The following is a 20,897-nucleotide window of genomic DNA, read 5'->3' on the forward strand; positions in this document are numbered from 1 at the left end:
TTGATTCACCTATTCCTCCTGCTCTTTCAAACACCAGTTTACTTCAGCTGTAGCCTAACTGGAGTTCTGTCACTTGATGCAATTTCTCTCAAGAGTCTATAAGAGACTCATATTTTCATTACAAGCAGGCAATAAGCAAAGATTCCCATGCAACAAGGATCCCATACCAAACAAACATGGGTGATGTTTGTTCTTTATTTGCTTAACCCATTCTGTCAGAGCATCAAGCACTAAACAATACCTCCTGAGAACCAACTTTGCCTGATAGGTCCATGAACCTTAACATGAAGATGGGAACTAGAGAGCTCTTATTTGCCAGCTCTAACTTAGAGTCTTGACCTTGCTTCCAAGGACTTCAGTGGACTTAGATTATTATTTTTTATTACAAATATTTGCACTGTAAAAATGATAAACAAAATAGTATTTTTCAATTCACCTCATACAAGTACTGCAGTACAATGTCTTTGTCCCAAAAATGCAACTTACAAATGTAGATTTTTTTTTGTTACATAACTGAACTCAAAACCAAAACAATGCAAAACTTCAGAGCCTACAAGTCCACTCAGTACTACTACTTGTTCAGCCAATCGCTAAGACAAACAAGTTTGTTTACATTTACGAGGCATAATACTGCCTGCTTATTATTTATAATGTCACCAGAAAGTGAGAACAGGCATTTGTATGGCACTTCTGTAGCCAGCATTGCAAAGTATTTATGTGCCAGATATGCTAAACATTCATATGCCACTTAATGCTTCGGCCACCATTCCAGAGGACATGCTTCCATGCTGATGACGCTCATTAAAAAAATAATGCATTAATTAAATGTGACTGAACTCCTTGGGGGAGAATTGTATGTCTCTGGCTCTATTTTACCCTCATTCTGCCATATATTTCAGGTTATAGGAGTCTCAGATGATGAACCAGCACATGTTGTTCATTTTAAGAACACTTTCACTGCAGATTTCACAAAATGTGAAGAAGGTACCAATGTGAGACTTCTACAGATAACTACAGCACTCAATTCAAGGTTTAAGAATCTGAAGTGCCTTCCAAAATCTGAGAGGGACGAAGTGTGGAGCATGCTTTTTAAAGTATTAAAAGAACAACACTCCGATGCGGGAGCTACAGAACCCGAACCACCAAAAAAGAAAATCAATCTTCTGCTGGTGGCATCTGACTCAAATAATGAAAATGAACATGCGTTGGTCCACAGTGCTTTGGATTGTTATCGAGCAGAACCTGTAATTAGTATGGACACATGTCCCCTGGAATGGTGGTTGAAGCATGAAGGGACATATGACTCTTTAGAGCATCTGGCATGAGAACGTCTGTTCTCACTTTCAGGTGACACTGTAAACAAGAAGTGGGCAGCATTATCTCCTCCAAATGTAAACAAACTTGTTTGTCTGAGTGATTGGCTGAACAAGAAGTAGGACTGAGTGGACTTGCAGGCTCTAAAATTTTACATTGTTTTATTTTTTTAATGCAGGTTTGGTTTTTTTTACATAATTGTACATTTGTAAGTTTGACTTTCATGATAAAGAGATTGCACTCCAGTACTTGTATTAGGAGAATTGAAAAATACTATTTCTTTTGGTTTTTTACAGTGCAAATACTTGCAAACAAAAATAAATATAAAGTGAGCACTGTACACTTTGTATTGTGTTGGAACTGAAATCAATATATTTGAAAATGTAGAAAATATCCAAAAATATTTAAATAAATGGTATTCTATTCTTGTTTAGCAGTGCATTTAATCGCAATTAATTTTTTTAATCACTTGACAGCCCTGGAGGATACACATATACTAGTAGGCCTCCTAATCAGGAAAAGGCTATTAAATGCACAGCGGAGAGAGATCAATTGGACAATTAAGTCATAAAACAGTAATAATGGGTGACTATCCACAACTGGGCAAGGATCAGACAATCAATTTTGACTCCTTAACTAACTTCTTCTTGGAACAGCAAGTTCCAGATCACACAAAAGGAGATCTCTAACTTGGTCCTAAATATATTACACAGGAGTTGATTGAAATATTAGGTATAGTTCAGTCATTAAGCAACAGTGACCATAATATAATTAAATTCAACAGTCTGTGAGAGAGACTGCACTAGAACTAGGATTGTTATTAAACTTTTAAAATGAGGGAGCTACTTAAAGAGACTAAATCAAAAGTGCGGAAATTAAGCTATGTACGTGCACCATAGCAGAGTCAGAGAAAGTATGTATACCCTAAACAAAAAACGAAGCAGAAAGGCAATATGATTAAATGGCAAGGTTCAAGAGGTTACTTGAGCCAAGTCAATACCGAAGAACAAATTGTGGCAGGTAAAATGTAAGATCGAAATTATGGTGGGTAAGTGGGAATTTGAAAAATAGCTACATAACTTAAAAACAAAAACAAAAACGGAGAAATTATCAGAAGCAGGAAGACTGCAAGAAAACTGGTTGTTCCCACTGGACTACTAGGAAGTAAAGGGAGAAAATGAGGGCAAGCACACTACAGAGAAGCCAAATGATTTGTCTTCACCACAGAGGGCACCTTTGGCTTGGTTCCCTTTCACTGGGATTCGAAATATACTCACAGACTCTGCTGGGCTCCCTGGGTTTGGCTCCTCCCCAATATCCTTCCTGTTACATGGTTCCAAGAATTTCATAAGATATTATTTCTACCACTGAGATTTCACCAATAGATGTTTACCTCATCTCTTAATGCAACTTCAATTAACAGGAAGCAGCAATAAAAAACAAAGTCTGAAAAATTTTGATACTTTCCAGTCTCTTCCTCTCCTTGTTGAGACATCCATAGCACAGAAAAACAAGAAAGGCAGACATTCCCAAAACAGGGGTGAGGGCACAAGAGTACCCAAACAAACCCCATTAACAAATCCCAGGACAAATCTGGAAACAAATCCCAGAACAAATCCGGAGAGGACATCCCCCATTGAAAAAAGCTCTGATAAGGGATGGACATCAAGCAACCATTTTCCTATTTCTTTATCATCAATTTACTTTAATTTAGAATTACCAATCCTCTCTGCATCCCCATAGAAAACAAGGAAGCAGACAATTTGCACAGAAATTGTGACTTGCTTACAAAACCACTTCAGTGTAATACTTCCATGATAGACCTGATGTAAAGTTCTCAATGCTCAGTTCTCATGCTCAGTTGTTTTAGTTAATCCCAATCTTGAATTTTTCTTACCAGTTTATGCTAAATAAAAATATGTTTAAAATCCTCAGCATGATGGAACAACAGAAATGAGGCCTATGGGCCCAATTCATCCCCTGCTCTAACTCTTCAGATCTTTTTCTGTGAGTGGAAGCATGAGGCACCAAGCTATTATCTCTTCTTCCCCTTCTGCCTCTTCTCCATGCATTAACTTAGGGGGCAGGCAACAAAAAACCCTTCTCCAGGAGAGAGAGAAGAGATTTCACGCTCATCCAGACATTTTTGCCTGTTTTCTCCCTTTCATTTTTCATTAAATATCAAGGTTACCAGGGAGTGACCAGGGAGTTACCATGAGAAAGCATATCAGTGCCTCAATTCTTTAGGATAAACGCTCCAGAAAATGCCTCAGCAAATACTTCCCTGCCTCCAATATGTACTCCACATAATTGGATTAGTATTGCCCTCCAGTTGCTCAAGTAGAGCTTTGAACTACGAGGGAATGAAGTCTTCAAGTCACTTGGCCAGATATGCAATAGGAAGTAATACAGTTACTCTCCCTCCTGTCCAGTGTCTCACTTGCAGAAACCAAGCAGTGACTTTCTTCTCTGGCCATCTCAGACTCCTTAGGAAAGGTCTGTCTGATTAACCACAGTTGGCGTAGTGAAAAGAGAGGTGAGAAAACACACATTTTGTGGTATTTTCCTATCTTCTGACCTTTCAAGTTCCTTCTATACTAAACATAAACAGAAGATTTCTAAGCTATATACAGTCAGCTCAAATTCTGCTCCCAGGCACTCATGCAACCACATATACTACAATGGGATTACATGCAACCAAAGGCAGAATTTAACCCTGTATCTGCTGCTTTCCCCTTGTTCTTTGTACATTTCTCCCTGAAAGTCTCCCTTGTAAGCATAGTTTGCTTTTTTTTTGAAACAGGAATGAATGGAGGTGATGGAGAACCACCCCTGCTTTTTCCTGGACTGACAATTGGCAACTAGGGCATTTGGCTTTTTGTTTTTTAGGGTTAGATCAGTACAGTCTTTACCTGGGCTTTATCAAGAGGCACTTCTCCTGGATTGCTCTGCTGCTCCATGAGGCTCTCTCTCCTAACAGAAAGAGACAGGAGGCAGGCCACTGCTACACCTAGGTAACAGAGGCTGACAGGGACAGTGTGCATAGCTTTATTTCCCCAACAGGAGGTTCTCAGCAGGAGCCTGGCAAACAACAGATCTGAAATCTGATTTTTGTCACTTTTTTGGGGGGGTAGCAAAAGGAAATAGAAAACTAAGTAAAGGTTGCCCCAGAGCTTACTGGCCTGGAGTCATAAGGAACTGTTTTGATACAGCTCCAGCCCTCTCGCTCATTGTCTCTCTTCTCTATGTGAAGCACATTGTTTCTGTCTCCCAGTAGCAGTATTTATAATCAAGTTAGATTGCATTCACACGTCCATCAACAGAAGGGAGTGAGGGTCATAATTACAGGATAGGTACAGCATCAGCAAGATATTCTCTGTTACCAACAGATGCTTTATTCATAAAACTTGCATATACAAATGTCCATGAAATGTCTTAACAGGACGAATTGTGACAGCTAAAGATAATGGTTGCCATCATGCTATGCTGTGTCAAATTACTGCATAGAGATGTTGATTTTTTTCCACATTGTTAACTTAAGTAAATTGACTACAAATAAATCTAATTATCATCAGAGGAACCCAAAGTGCAAGAATATTTTGCACCATTTCTCCAGAAGTGCAGTGACTTTTTGAGGACCAGATAGAATAATTCTGAACAGCTGGAAAATATAATTGCAATATAACAAAGCAAAGGCCAACATTGTTTCTCAGAGCTAACCAATAGCCAGACCACAGCCAGACTTACCTTAAGATACAGAAGCAACTTTTGGCCCCAGAAGATAAGCGACAGAATCCAAATCTCTGTTTGCTGTCAATGTCTGTGAGCACAAATGTAAAGTTCTGGCCAACTTGGCTGACTGTAAGGCTAGAAATAAAGAGAACAAAAGGAAAAATTAATTTCAGCTTATTCAATGTTAGAAGTATCTAATCAGACTAAGTCATTGAACCTCATTTCCTCTCTCTGCAGAGCTTCTTTGGAAATTAACTTTGAGCATTACAAATGCAAGTTTGAACCCATCTCTTGGGGTTTTTTGGAGATGGAACAGCAGTGGAAGAATTTCCTATGTCTTTAAAACAAACACTGACATGGCCATTGATTAGATTCAATACAATACATAGTGCCAACTAAACCCACATCCACTCTCAGTGCAAAACATTTCTATATCATTCCTCACCCAGGGGATTGTTTTACTTTAAATGCAAATAGTATTTGGTCACATTACAGCTTTATATAGTATACTGATAGAGAAATACAAAATTAGTCAGTTTTCCAAATAGGCTGGGAATGAGCATAGCACTATCCCTCTAAAATGTATGGCTTATGAAGGCCTCACAGATGATTCCCCCAATTTGTCTATGCAACTATGCAATTTCCACTACAAGGCAGTATTGGCTAAAATGGGAAACTAACAGCAGCACGGTAAGATAAAGGTAAATAAAACTTCTGTAACAAGTCAGTATCTTATTTTGATTGTCTGCCTCAAAATGTGAAAATCTTTAAATATACCTCCACAGCTGGTACTGTGGCTAAGCAGATGCTGAACTGATGCTAGTGTACCACTACAGTGACTTTTAAACCCCTATAGTGATTATAATATAGTTTGTATCTGATTTTCAAGATTATAATCCAATTCCACTCTACTGTAAGGTGCTTATTTGCCTCTTCTAAAAGAGTGCAAACAATGCAACAACATTGTTTAAAGATGATGGCTCCCTGCCACGCCAGAGTGGAAAGCACCACTATAGGAATATCCACTCACACTTGCAAAATAAAGCTTTTCATTGTATTAGAACATAGAAAAAAGCAATGCACCAAAAAGATAGAAGTAGGATCCAGAAGTATTTTTAACACTATAAATCATGAAGGATATTACTACTAGCAGTTTGAGGTCTAAAACACATTTCTAAAAAATAACAGCTCTCTCTATATTGCATATAACATAGGACCTTTTTTTAAAAAAAGGCATATTTCCAAAGTGAAATGTATAAAACATTTCATTTAGGGAGATATCTGATTTCTTTAAACATTATCACATTTCTGTCTAAATCTCACCTAATACAGAAATGCATAGATACCATGCTAGTAGGGGATATAAAAACCCTAAAATTAGCAGACAGCAGGGCTGATTCACCATCATATCATCCCAGTTTTGCATTGGTGTAACTCCATTGCTTAAAATAAAACTGGAGTAATACAGTGTTGAAACCAGGACCAATATGTTTGTTTATTGGAGGCTTTATTGAATTCAGATTAGGGATTCATTTGAGAACTAGTGTTTGTATGAATTAGATTTTAATACAACTACAATTAACTATAAAATATTTACTGTTCAAATTATGCTCCATCTTAAAGCCTACTATAAACACTGACAACTGAATAGCATTTGCACATGAAGCTATGAAGTATATTAACTCCATCTTGATGATCAAAGGGGAATACAAGGAAATTACTGTTAAATTCAGGCTCACTCAACAGGTATAGTTACAGACAGAAATATCCTACTTTAAAAGTCTATTCTGAAATCTATAGCGCTATCTACAATGCCATCAATGAGTGTGTATGTGATCTTGTACATTCACACAGCGCCCAATGAAAACCAAAAATGAGATGGACTTTCAATAAAGAAAGAGGCTTAGCATATAGGACAATAAATTCTACTATCCAATTTAAAAGGGAAAAACCTCTCAGTGGAGTCAGAAGGAGGAAGGAAAAAATGCTGAAGGGATGATAATATGAAGCACCAAGACAGACACATACTCTACTTCTCCAAATTTGAAGGTGAACAAAGACTCAAATTCAAAAGCAATTTAACAGCCTGAGAATTAAGTAGTGTAAGTATCACTAACCTACCCCTCCGCTCTAACGTCCAAGAGAATGTTCCTATAAACCTCAAAGAACTACCGGGAACTACCACAAGCTCCATTCTTATTGGTGTTATGTTTTAGCTGTAAGGTTTGGGTATAACATTACTACAGTGATTTAATACTATGTTTTAAAAGAGGATTATATGCTTAATTTTAAGAAGTTTGAGAGCCAAGGGTATGTGAGAAATAGAATCTAAACTCAGTTAAAATTATGGAAAAAGAGGAAGCAGTCCTCATCTATGGAAGGAAGAAGCTTGTTTATTAAAAGACAAATCAGCAGAGAAAACATAGGTAATATGATTAAGCATCATTGGGCATTATCTTTTTAATCAAACTTTGATTTCGATAATGCTTGGTGAATGGTCATGTTATTTGTATTTCAGTAGTGTGCAAAGAAACCATTTTGGAACATGGGATCATGTGTCTTTTTTTAAATGTGTATGTTTAAACTATCACTTTGGAATTCACAAGCCATGTGCCAATGGTTACTTAACATTTTACCTCCCTCATTATCTCTTTTTAGATTACAGACTCTCTGATAAGACTGCTGAGGATGTGAGGGAGCTTCCCAAACCTAAGCCATTCTTTTTAGGTGACAAATCTGAGGAACTGTCCCAGATTGAGGTGTCATTAAAGGACGTTTTGGAACAAATTGATAAAACTAAACAGTAATAAGTCACCAGGACCAGATGGTATTCCCCCAAGAGTTCTGAATGAACTCAAATGTGAAACTGCAGAAGTACCAACTGTAGTCTGTGGCCTGGTCTACACTACGCATTTAAACCGATTTCAGTAGCGTTAATCCGATTTAACGCCGCACCCATCCACACTAAGAGGCCCATTATATCGATATAAAGGGCTCTTTAAACCGGTTTCTGTACTCCTCCCCAACAAGAGGAGTAGCGCTAATATCGGTATTACCATATCGGATTAGGGTTAGTGTGGCCGCAAATCGACGGTATTGGCCTCCGGGCGGTATCCCACAGTGCACCACTGTGACCGTTCTGGACAGCAATCTGAACTCGGATGCAGTGGCTAGGTAGACAGGAAAAGACCCGCAAACTTTTGAATATAATTTCCTGTTTGCCCAGCGTGGAGCTCCAATCAGCACGGGTGGCGATGCAGTCCCAAATCCCAAAAGAGCTCCAGCATGGACCGTACGGATGTGATCGCTGTATGGGCAGACAAATCTGTTCTATCAGAGCTCCGTTACAGAAGACGAAATTTCAAAGCATTTTAAAAAAAATCTCCAGACAGAGGCCACAGCAGGGACTCAGCACACTGCTGCGTGACAAGCGTAACGGAAAGCCAAAGAATCAAATGGACGCTCATGGAGGGAGGGAGGGGGGACTGAGGACTCAAGCTATCCCACAGTTCCTGCAGTCTCCGAAAAGCATTTGCATTCTTGGCTGAGCTCCCAATGCCTGTAGGGTCAAACACATTGTCCGGGGTGGTTCAGGGCATAGCTCGTCAATTTACCCCTCCGCCCCCCGCAAAAGGAAAAGGGAAAAAAAAGTCTCTTGACTCTTTTAAATGTCACCCTATGTGTACTGAATGCTGCTGGTAGACGCGATGCTGCGGCAGTGAACTGCAGCATCCTCGCCCCCCCCCTTGGTGGCTGATGGTACAATATGACTGATATCCATCGTCATCATCAGCCTTGTGGCAGATGGTACAGTACAGAAGGACTGGTATCCGTCCTCATCATCAGCCCATGCGTGCTATTACTTCCCAGTAGATGGTACAGAACGGCTGGTAACCGTCTTCATCATAGCAACAGGGGGCTGAGCTCCATCAACCCCCACCCTTCATGTGTAAAGAAAAGATTCTGTTCTGCCTGGACTATCATAGCAGTGGGATGCTGGGCTCCTCTCCCCCACACTGCTTAATGTCCTGTCTGGACTATCATAGCGGCTGGAGGCTGCCTTCCCCTCATTTTATCTCACTAACAAGTCACTGTTTCTTATTCCTGCATTCTTTATTACTTCATCACACAAATGGGGGGATACTGCAACGGTAGCCCAGGAAGGCTGGGGGAGGAGGGAAGCAACAGGTGGGGTTGTTGCAGGGGCACCTCCTGTGAATGGCATGCAGCTCATCATTTCTGCGGGATCTGACACGGAGCGGCTGTGCTTTCTGGTTCTCTGATACACTGGCTCTCTAGTACACTTGCCCCACACTCTAGGCAGGACTGATTCTATTTTTAGATACCATAAAGGAGGGATTGACTCGGGAAGTCATTCCCATTTTTGTCTTTTGCACCCCCGGCCGATCTCAGCCAGGGGCACCCATGATAGCAGCAGAGAGTACAGTACAGAAGGATTAGTAACCATCATCTCATTGTCAATTTACAATGGAAGCAGATGGTACAGAACGGCTGATAACCATCTCTGCTATCATGCAAAAGCAAATGAATGCTGCTGTGTAGCGCTGCTGAATCGCCTCTGTCAGTGGCATCTAGTACACATACGGTGACAGTGACAAAAGGCAAAACAGGCTCCATGGTTGCCATGCTACGGCGTCTGCCAGGGCAATCCAGGGAAAAAGGGCGCGAAATGATTGTCTGCCGTTGCTTTCCCAGAGGAAGGAGTGACTGACGACATTTACCCAGAACCACCCGCGACAATGATTTTTGCCCCATCAGGCACTGGGATCTCAACCCAGAATTCCAAGAGGCGGGGGAGACTGCGGGAACTATGGGATAGCTACGGAATAGCTACCCACAGTGCAACGCTCCAGAAATCGATGCTAGCCTCGGACCGTGGACGCACACCACCGAATTAATGTGCTTAGTGTGGCCGCGTGCACTCGATTTTATACAATCTGTTTTACTAAACTGGTTTATATAAAATCGGAATAATCCCGTAGTGTAGACGTACCCTGTAACTTATCATTTAAATCAGCTTCTGTACCAAATGATGTTATATGGAAAAAGTCCTGTTTAATATCTCCTGAGACAAAGCACCACAATCTCCCCTCCCCACCTGCTTAGGTGTAAATTCTAAAAAGATTTTTAAAGTAACCATGGACAGATGTATCCCTGATTCTAGAGAGTTGGTTTAGACTGATCCAAGTTTAACTGGACTGGGCTTGACTATCTCCAGCAGTTGGAGAATAGCCATCTGCTTGGGCATAGAAGAGGTATTAGTATTATGCATTTTCCCACTTTTACATTTCAGCCAAGCACTTACAAGGAAGTAATTTAGATATATTTTACCCTAGCATTTACAGGGAAGTAATTTAACCCCAAGGGACAGATAACGGCATGGTGCCTTTTGGCCATTCTTCTTATATGGAAGATTTTCCTTTTAAAAACACCATTATGACCTCTGGGGGGAAAAAAAACACATTTTAGTGGTTTCTCCCTCATTTGAGATATATCCTGTCTCTGTCATCCTGGTTTAATGCTCACTTCTGAGGTCCGTTTGACAAGCAATTCAATCTGCCTGCCAGAATATTCTTCTTCTGTGCACTGAAGTTTTCCTAACCTGGCAAGATTGAATCAGCTCCTCTTCCTACTTGCTGCAAGATACAGCGTTATTGAATTTGCACATTAGGATCATTACGTTTCCTTGACTTCAGATGTGTTCTCAGCTACAGTGTGGATAATATTGAATATTATCCATGCTATGAGTGTAATTTAGACATTATCAAATTAGATTGTACATCTCAAAGTCAGTGCAACTCAAAATGAACATTTCCAGCAGAAAGCTCTTGAGACTTCATGGCCTATAACCAATAAAGTTTGCCTCACTCTTATTGTATGTATGAAAAAAAGGCTATTAATGTTGAGTTTGGTGGTTCCAAAGTTATTCATATTCCTACAGATTCATGCTTGCAGTATAACTACGCTGCACTATTTTCTTCCTTTCCAGAGGCACTTCACAAAGTTTTGAAGATGCTTCAAATTACTCAGTAGAAAATGGATGCTCCATTTTTAAGTGTGTTAGTGGCAATGATGCAAATTTAGATGCCTCAACGTGTACTAAAACCTTCAGCACACAAAATAAGGCAGTTTTACAATTAGATGTTGATGATATACACTTCAAAGGCTTGCGATTAGCTTTAAAGTCTCAATAAATTATTTGTCATCATCCTGAAGATGTGCTCTGTAAGAAGTTTGAACTCCTTTAGTTTTTGATACCCAGTTGTCTGAAATTGCTATGCCTAAATCAAAAGGACTTGAGAGAGACAGATGTTGCCATTAGCAACTCATTGGCTTCTATTTGTGGAAGAGCTAATACCAATAATAAACACATAGTTGGAAGAACAGGACATCTGAAATGTTCCTGCTGTCGAGACACATTCTCTAAACAGGTGTAGTAGTACAAATCTAGAGGATAAATCTGCTGGAACATGCAAGTGTCTCATTCATTTTTAATGTGACCTCCACAAGTCAGAGCTTAATGCGTAATACTTGCAGTCTATAAATTTAAATGACAAGATTTACTCATGGGTATGACATTCCCACAGATAAAGTGTCCTTTACCATAGAAAGAATTTTAACAGCAAATTGTAATACTGTTACTTTGGGCCTGTGAAGTGGTGACTGAAAGGTTTACTTCCTCCAATAACAAAAATTACAGATGCAGGCATAATATAATGACACATGAAAAGAAGGGAGTTATAAATCTGTTATAGAATGTCCAGGGAGATTGGAAGTTTTCACCTATTGGCTTTTGCATGTTACCATTCCTCATGTCCGATTAGTGTCCATTTATTCTTTTATGTAGGGACTGTCCGGTTTGGCCAATGTACATGGCAGAGGGGCACTGCTGGCACATGATGGTATATATAACATTAGTAGACGTGCAGGTGAATGAGCCCTTGATGGTGTGGCTGATGTGGTTGGGTCCTCTGATGGTGTCGCTAGAGTAGATATGAGGACAGAGTAGGCAACGAGGTTTGCTACAGGGATTGGTTCCTGGGTTGGTGTTTCTGTGGTGTGGTGTGTAGTTGCTGGTGAGTATTTGCTCCAGGTTGAGGGGTTGTCTGTAAGCAAGGACTGGCCTGCCTCCCAAGGTCTGTGAGAGTGAGGGATTATTTTCCAAGATAGGTTGTAGATCGTTGATAATGCGCTGGAGACGTTTTAGCTCGGGGCTATATGTGATGGCCAGTGGTGTTCTGTTATTTTCCTTGTTGGGCCTGTCCTATAGTAGGTGATTTCTGGGTACCCGTCTTGCTCTGTCCATCTGTTTCCTCACTTCCCCAGGTGGGTATGTAGTTTTAAGAATGCTTGATAAAGATCTTGTAGGTGTTTGTCTCTGTCTGAGGGACTGGAGCAAAATTGGTTGTATTGTCCAATAACGAAGTATCTCTGATATCTTATGTCAGCATCTGTTCCTACCCATATAAAATCATACTATCTTTCTGGTGCTCTGGGAGAGTCTTGAACCACAGGATCACTAACATCCTATAGAGAACACTATAATGCCTAGTTACTGGAAAATTCTGACACTAAACATCTCCATTGTTACAGATAGATGAACTAAGAAAATGGAAACCTAGCAACTGGAAACTATTTAAAAGGCCTATAATGAAACAGGATTAATGTTTTTCTCCATTGCTTTGTTCAGAAAAGCAACTTTTATTGTACCAAAACCAAAGCTCCTAAATTGCCCTCAGGAATAAGAATGCTGATAACTGGAGAGCTAATCAAATATACATTTCTTCAGGCATATACAGGAGGTTAAAATCCCTCTAATGTTGAATTGAGGAGGAAAACGCTTTTAGGAGAAATATTTTCTTGACTTAAGATGCCAGAACTCAAAGTACTGTATATGCTCATTCAGAAGCCGAATATTTTTTTAGTAAAAAAGGGAAGCACCAGAGAAGGGGGTCAGCAGAGAGGGAGCAAAGAGAGGCAGCACAGCCAGCAGAGCCAAAAGGGAAGAGGCGGGGCCAGAGTCTCTCCGCTTCCGGCCATGCTGCTCTCCCCCCCAGCCTCTGAAGCAGCTGCGGCCACGCTGCCCAGCCCAGCAGAGCAGGCTGCGGCCGCGCCGCCCACTCTGGACCGCTGGAGCAGGCTGCAGCTGCACAGCCCAGCCTGCCGGAGCAGCTCCAGCCAGATACATCCTCCCCTGGCACTCCCCAGATAAGGTGGGAAGGGATGGGATGGGGAGAGTGCAGGGGTCCTGGGCTAGGGATGGGGTCACATGAGGGGTGGTCACAGGGGTTACTCCCCTGACTCCCAGTTTCTCCCCCTCAAAAAATTTCTCCACCAGTTGCTGTCCCGGCCTGTCAGGGTAAGCAGCTGGTGCACCGGGACACTTTGTTTACTTAGGTTTACCTCCGTGCCTGCGGACACTCGAGGTAAACAAACCATCTCGGCCCACCAGTGGCTTATCCTGATGGCCCGGGAGTCAAAGTTTGCTGACCCCTGAATTAAAGGGTTGGCTTATGAATGGGTTATAAAAAATTTCCATTTTTACTTATCCATCTTGGGGGGTGGGACAGCTTATAAACGTACCGGTTTATGATCAATTATATACGATATTTACTGAGCATATTGGGGATGGGGGGGATTGCAGCAATAATTTCAGAACTCATTTAATTATGTGGCCAGTTGTTCACTAATTTCACTTTATTTCAAATATAGTGTAATGTAAATGAATATAAAAGAGATCAGCTGTTGGATTGCAGCAGTTGGAAACAGACAAGACCTATAAAATTAAACCTATCTCCCTGCAAATTCCAGGTATAGCCTTTCAGAGAGAACGCCACATATTTATCTGATACTATTCTTGATTGTAGCAAAGTCCAGGAAAGCAACTTGCAACTGTGAATCAATAGTATCTTTTCATTTTTCTTTGGTAATTATAAACCTATATTTAATATATTTGAGTGTCACTGATTTAATGTGTGTTCTCTCTCTCTCATTTGTAATTGGCTGCTAAAGTGATTAGAGGTGCAGATTCCACATGTGATTGATTCTTAAAAGTAAAGTTATTATTATAAGTAGATACCACTTGTTCAGTCCTACTTGATACATTTTTGGGTTGGGGAAAGGGAAGAGATCTAGTAGTACATGCCCACTTAAATTCATGTCTATGACTTGTCACATCCTCATTATATGAACATTCCTAAATACAGTGTAGAGTACTGGAAACCCATTGCCCGTGTCATTTAAAATTGGAGAAAATATTTAATATGTTGCAGGAGAACACTCTTTCACTGGTCTCAGAAAATCGATGTCTACTTAAAAAGGTTTTTCTGATCTCCAATGTCTATGATCTTAGGAAAGATAAAAGAGTGCACTCAGAGTGGGGCTAAACAGTGAGAAAACAGCTGAATCACATTTCAGCCAATCACAGATTCAGTTTCTATTCTTGCCATTTGCACATTTTCCCCAAAATTTTACATAGTTGGCAAAGTGAGAAAACTAGGGACAATATGCCTAGGGTTGGATGGATTAGATTTTTATTTGCACATGTCAATAAACATCAATTTCACCGTACACAGACAAACCAATGAAAATGTATTTTCATCAATAATAATCAAAATGTAGAGATAGGCAAAGTAAGAAAAATGCTGCTTGAGAACTTATTAGAGTTTGATTTAAGGATATTTACTTTCTAATATTTTGACACATGACGTTGACAACTTGTATCTTAACAGTTATAAATCTTTAATTATTTCAATCTCAACATCTACTGTCATTAAATAATTGTCTGACTCCCCCATTATTGAGCAATTGTGAAAATTTAAATACAAATGAAGTGCTTAAAATCCATAATTTTGCTCAACTGAAAAATTGATAAATTAAATAAATTCTTAAAAATAAACATTGATATTACTGTCAAAATTATAAATATAATCAAGTTATACCAAACCTAAATATGCCTATGCAAAATAGGCACAAATGTTTCTATTAAAAATGAAGCTGCCCTTCTACATGTACAATGAATATGAAACATACAGGAAAACAAAAACATATCATGACACTTTTACAAAGAGGGAAGCAAGATCAGTCAACAGAGTAAATGTAAAATAGCAGAAATGTTTGTGGTGTTTAAGAGATTGTTCTTTTAAGTGGAAAAAAAATGTTAAAGTCTGTAAGTGTTGGTGAAAAGACTCATTTTGACAGTCCAGGAGACTGGAATCTTCTATTCATCCAGGTCAGGTACCGCACAGGCAGCAGTAATGCAAGCTTCCCCCTAGCAGTGCCTCGCCAATGTCTCTCAACCCTGACCTGGAGGGACCACCTCTAGGGTTGAAAGGACAGCTCAGTCTGCATAGCCCATTCAGCTGAGATTACCAATAAGGAGGACAAACTTGTGTGTGGTTTTATTATGTGGACGCCTGTCTTCTAGGAACTGGACTGAGAGCAACTAATTTCCCAAAGGCCAATGAAGAGCTTTCCAATGATAATAACTTTTAGTGCCTATTGAACTGGCCCATATTCAAGACAATGACCTAGAGTCTAAAAGATTCTGTACCCACTAAGTCTGTGCATGTACATGTGGGTTAAGTTACTAATTAGCAATTGTTAAGAATGTCTAAATAAAAGTGTATGCAGTGCTGTAGCCATGTCAGTCCCAGGATATTAGAGAGACAAGGTGGGTGAGGTAATATCTTTTATTGGACCAACTTCTGTTGGTGAGAGACACAAGCTTTCGAGCCACACCATTTTACACAAAGAATTACCTTTCCTAGACCTGAAGAAGAGCTCTGTGTGGCTAAAACGCTTGTCCCTCTCACCAACAGAAGTTGGTCCAACAAAAGATATTACCTCACCCACCTCATTTCTCTAAGTAAAAGTGAGTTTTTCTAAGGATGCAATACAACTATCTATGTTCTGTATTTACCCCCATCCCACAGCAACACTTTTTTTTAATTTTCCTTTTAAAAAGAAGATGCTGAGTTATCATACATATTCAGACTGGCCTGTGGGATAAAAATGATAGGTGAACAATTGCTCAGAGGAAAAATAAAGGAGTTATGAATTGCAAATAAATACAATTTATGCAGAAAAACTCATTCCTACTGTAGATATCATGCAAATTCAACTAAAATGAGCAAAACGTGTTCTTATAATGGTCTAGTCATTGTAATTAGCATTAATTTGAGCTTCAGTCAAAAAAGTTCAGAATATTCGTTTTTGTAAAACTAATGCTGTCAACCGATCTTTTGACGCTGTTAAGCGACCTGAACAATAGAATATCATTTCAGAATATGAATATTTACAATCTCCATGAAATTGGTTAAAATAATTCTATTTTCAAAAAGTAAACAAAAAGCAATTTGTATGTTATTTTTAAAATCCAATAATTAAATATTTCCAATAGAAAATATTAACTTGCCAAGTAATCTAGTCCTCATTTAAGTTCCCTAAACAAGTCACAAACTATGTTAAATATCCACAAGACAACTGCCAACTTTCCCCTAAATTCTTAAGGGATTCTTAACATTAACCTTTCTTAGAATATATTCAATTAGCAACAATTAATTTTAGCATCCAAATCTTGTTTAAAATAGAAAACCATGCATTTTGACTGCTGCCAATGCACAGTTCTAGCTTTTAAACTTTTTTGACGGTGCCCATAAAATCCACAGGAAAAGGGGATATTGCAACTATAATTTGCATTTGAGTGCTTTAAATCAGTCAAAAAGACAGAACATTAAGAATGGTATGGTTTTTATTTTCTGCAGCAGTTTTATTGACAAGATTTTTTCTTGTAAAGTTTGAAAATCTAACACTACCTGTCCACATAGAAGGGGAAACAAAACTTGGTCAAAGTCTGTAGAACTTCCTGTGGAGAGAAAAAGAGATAATTTATACATCTAATGGGACCAATAAATCTAACATTAACCACAGCATATAATCTCACAATTTTGCCCTGAAGAAATAGAAGACAGATGAAGAAATATTCGTTTTATCAATTACACGGAAGGAGTACCAGGCAGTCAATCATGTGAAATAATAAACATGATCAAACTTCATTAAAAATGAAAAATTAATCAAGATTCACACATGGGTAAGCAGCAGGAGCCATCCAGCAAAGCTCCAAGGGAAGAAGGAGGTTGGGTTGTTGAGTGTTAACACCCCTCTGGGGACCATCTCTAGCCTGACCATATGGATCATAGTGAATAACACCAAACCACATGGGTTTGGCCTGGCAGGACCGCTTCTGCTGGCACAGCTTTTGCTTGTTACCTAGGAACAGGGGTCTGTGGGATTAGAAAATGCTTCCCAACGTCAATAGGGGGGGAAAAAAAAGATAAAGCCCGTTGGTCTAATAGGAAATGTTAAAGAAAAATTGCATCTATCTATTAGTAAGAAAGCCTGAAGTGTGAATGGATTTTATCAGAATTGCTTATTTATACATTATACTTTAATAAAGAAAACAAAGCTTCAGCACTGCATGAAGTTTTCATGTAATGTTTAATTATTAAAAATCTCATTCACTAAACAAAAGCGTTGTCATGAAATTGGTAAAGGTAGAAAGGTGTGTTACAAGATTTCCAGCAACTCATAGGCAAAGAAATCCCACTTAAAATATATATATTTGTATCCTTTCAAAGCTATAATTCCTTATCACAAAACCCACCAAAAATGTTTACTAACATTTTCCACGTGCCATTTCATTGCCTCTTCTCTTTCCCTTCATATTGGAATCTCAAAACTAGAAGATTTTTCTTTTTGCTTCAAATTGAAACAAGACTGCCTAAGGCAAATAATAGCTAATTTGATAAATAAAGGAGCGATTTACAAATGAAGAACTTTGTGACCAATAATAATAAATTATCAGTGCCAACTGAAGTGATGCTTCTCGCTTCATTTATTTTTAAAACCAATTCCCTCATTGAACAAATAAACCACATCAATCTAATAACCGATTCAATGAAGCAGAAAGCATATTGACTTCCCCTGTAAAAACATGTTCCTCCTACATAATTCAATTGAATATATCCCATTCTTTACTATAGTTTCAAGCTCAATTTTTCATATTGTACCCTTCTGCAGGTTTCTTGATAACTAAAAATGTGGTAAATTATAAACTAAGAAGAATTCATATAGGGACTGATAAGGGAAATTTCCCTTCTTGGCATATATGTTTGGTAAAAATATTTAACATTTTTTTAAGGAAGGATTTGTTGAAAAATTCAATGCTAAGCATTCAGCTCTCCCCTCTCCCCCTTGCAATCTCAACAAGACACCTACAGAGAAACCACAGGTTCATGGCTGGCCCTAAGTTTTGAAAAATATTACGCATAAAATGTAACCTGTTGTTGGTATAAATAATATAAGGCTTTATTTATAAAATACTGTCCTGACTTTGCAATCTGATCCATGTAAATGGTTCTGTCCTTGTGCAGAGCCCTATTGTCTTCAAGGGACCCACCTGTGCAGATCTGATAGCAGAATCTGACTCTCCATTTGCTACCTTGCTTATGCATAAAAAGCCCCATGACTTCCAAATCTAAATTTTGCAAAACTGCCCTAAATCTTATACAAAGCCCATATCCATTGCATGAAGTATAGCAAACTGAAATGGAGTGGTGATAGGTTCAAAACTACAATGGCAGGGGACTAGGCTGCCTGTATATTTATTGGCCTTATTAATTAATTTAAAAATTCTGCTTGGCATAATGACTGCATTTGCAAAACTACTATTTTTAAGTGCAAGAACACTGCAAGGTTGCTAGAGGGAATTTTAATATACAGCAGTGTTAAAAGATAATAGGCCAGCCTTTTTAAACAGCTCATCATAGTTATCCTAATATGGTAGAATATATTGCTTTCTATTACCATGCTGAAATAAGATTTGTTATACTTGCAAGTACAAATATCCACATAATAAAATAACACATTTGTAACATACACTTTACCATACTATCAGCATTGTGTTACTACAGGGGCAATGCAACACAAACCATTCAGAACCTAATTTGTGCTTCCTTCTTGATATTGCATATCTTCAAAGCACAGAATTAAAATTGAAATCTCACTTGTTAGAAAATGTGCCCAATCTGCATTGGCATATGTCATCATCATCGCTGTGTGGCTTTAGAATAATAAATAAATAAATAATAATCATCATCATCTAATTCTGATAGTATTTTGAAGCCGCAGATCTCAAGTTGGTTTACTGGGTATAAAGGATACATCCTGTTGCACATTACATAACATATGCATTTCCCTTAGTTTACAGTTTGGGGGTAAGGACTGCCCACTAACAGGTTTAAATTTAAAAATACACAGATAAACTCTTTAAAAAACACATCTTCATAATTAGTAAACTTATTATCTAAAATAATTTTGCATTCCTAAAACCATGGTTATCCATGTGCAAAGAGTAAGAACATTAAAAGAGTTCTCAAAATTTTGCTCTGAGTTACATATTAATTACTGTACATTTATTAGTGCGTATTTTGTACATTGCTCTGTTTAAAAGTCAGCAATGCTCATGTGAAAATAAATTCCCATAAGAGTTGTTTTGGGTGTATGACTATTTGTGGTAGAACCACAGGAGGACCAAAATCTCTTTAAGATCCCATTAGGCTACTGTAAAAAGAGTATTAAGACAAAACTAACATTTTTTCTAATACTTACTTTGCTTTATAATTTCTTTTAAGGTGACACGCAAGGCAATAGAGGTGGTATCATTAGCCTTGTTTTCTTACTCTACTTCCTCACGTCTATGTTCTAATAGAAAAACTGCTTAAACATCACCACCACCCAAGATCTAAAAAAATACAGACTGGATAAAATGTAAATGACTCAATAGCTGAAACCAAGGTCTCAAGGGCATCAGGTGCCAGTTTTCTGGATCAATTCCCAAGTATATATTTTCACAATTCTTTTTATATGCAGTTTGATTTTTAACATTTTAATGAGGAAAAAGTGCATCTATAGCAGCCAGTCACCACAGTTAAAGTGCAGGGCATGAACCGTGTCCCATGAGGGATTCAGCCTAGCTGTGTCACCACTGGCTTTAGGACATACACCACCTGGTTCCATGTCCCCAGGTTCCAACTCTTTTCATAATCAAAACACTGCTGACATTTTAAACCCCATACGGTTTTTCTAAAATCCTCCCCAATCAATATAGCCTACACACAACTTATCGGAGACAACACAGAGCTCATTGATTAAGTTTGGTTTCAGAAGCAAAGTTTCAAAATAAATGAGACAAGGATACAGCATTCAGCCCTTTTGTACTACAGGGCAATTTATGAAGGAGACAGTCTCTAAACCTATCCCCAACCCAAGTAATACTTAAAGGTGTATGGGAAGTAGGGGTTATTAGACATTCAAACATGTATTTGTTCAATATACAGAGTCTATGCTTGTATTTTACACTATTCAATGCAGTAAGATGAAGCGTCTTATGTGTAATAAGTTGGAATTTGCTGACAAAAATACTTGTTTGATCACCTGTGAATTTAGTATATGCTTACTGCATATTGTACATTGACTCAGACATTTTTTAAACCCTTATTTGTATGCTCACTTTTAACATTCCTTGCTTCTTGGCCAGGAAAGAAGGCAGGCAGCTCTCTGGTGGAAGGAACACTGACACTTCCCAGACTAGTATAGAGCACTCCAGCCTCCCTTCCAGCATTCAACTTCTCAACCATTAGATGACAAAGCCAGGTGAGGTTCTAAATTTATAATTTTATCCATCACAGTCCTATCTGGAAGGGAAACTTTGAAGGCTGAATTCAATTAAGTTAATTGGAATAATTAATAATGAGACTGAACATTTCATA

The 20,897-nt window shown here is 38.6% G+C and overlaps 1 protein-coding gene across 8 annotated transcripts in view; it reads right to left on the bottom strand.

The window, feature by feature from the left end:
• The window catches only part of DENND1A (DENN domain containing 1A), a 367,825-nt gene that overhangs the window by 245,255 nt on the left and 101,673 nt on the right, over window positions 1-20,897 (bottom strand). For all 8 annotated transcript variants that reach the window (XR_005589908.1, XM_039506504.1, XM_039506501.1 and 5 more), the window contains exons 5-6: window positions 16,884-16,933; window positions 5,062-5,181 (exon numbers count right to left, since the gene is read on the bottom strand). Coding sequence is in view for 7 of the 8 variants with exons in the window: in XM_039506504.1 (XP_039362438.1) it covers window positions 5,062-5,181; window positions 16,884-16,933 (170 nt within the window). In the remaining variant the exon portion in view is untranslated. The remainder of the gene's footprint in view (window positions 1-5,061; window positions 5,182-16,883; window positions 16,934-20,897) is intronic.

The sequence above is a fragment of the Mauremys reevesii genome, linkage group 19 (genome assembly GCF_016161935.1).
Source record: "Mauremys reevesii isolate NIE-2019 linkage group 19, ASM1616193v1, whole genome shotgun sequence".
NCBI classification, from domain to species: Eukaryota; Metazoa; Chordata; order Testudines; family Geoemydidae; genus Mauremys; species Mauremys reevesii.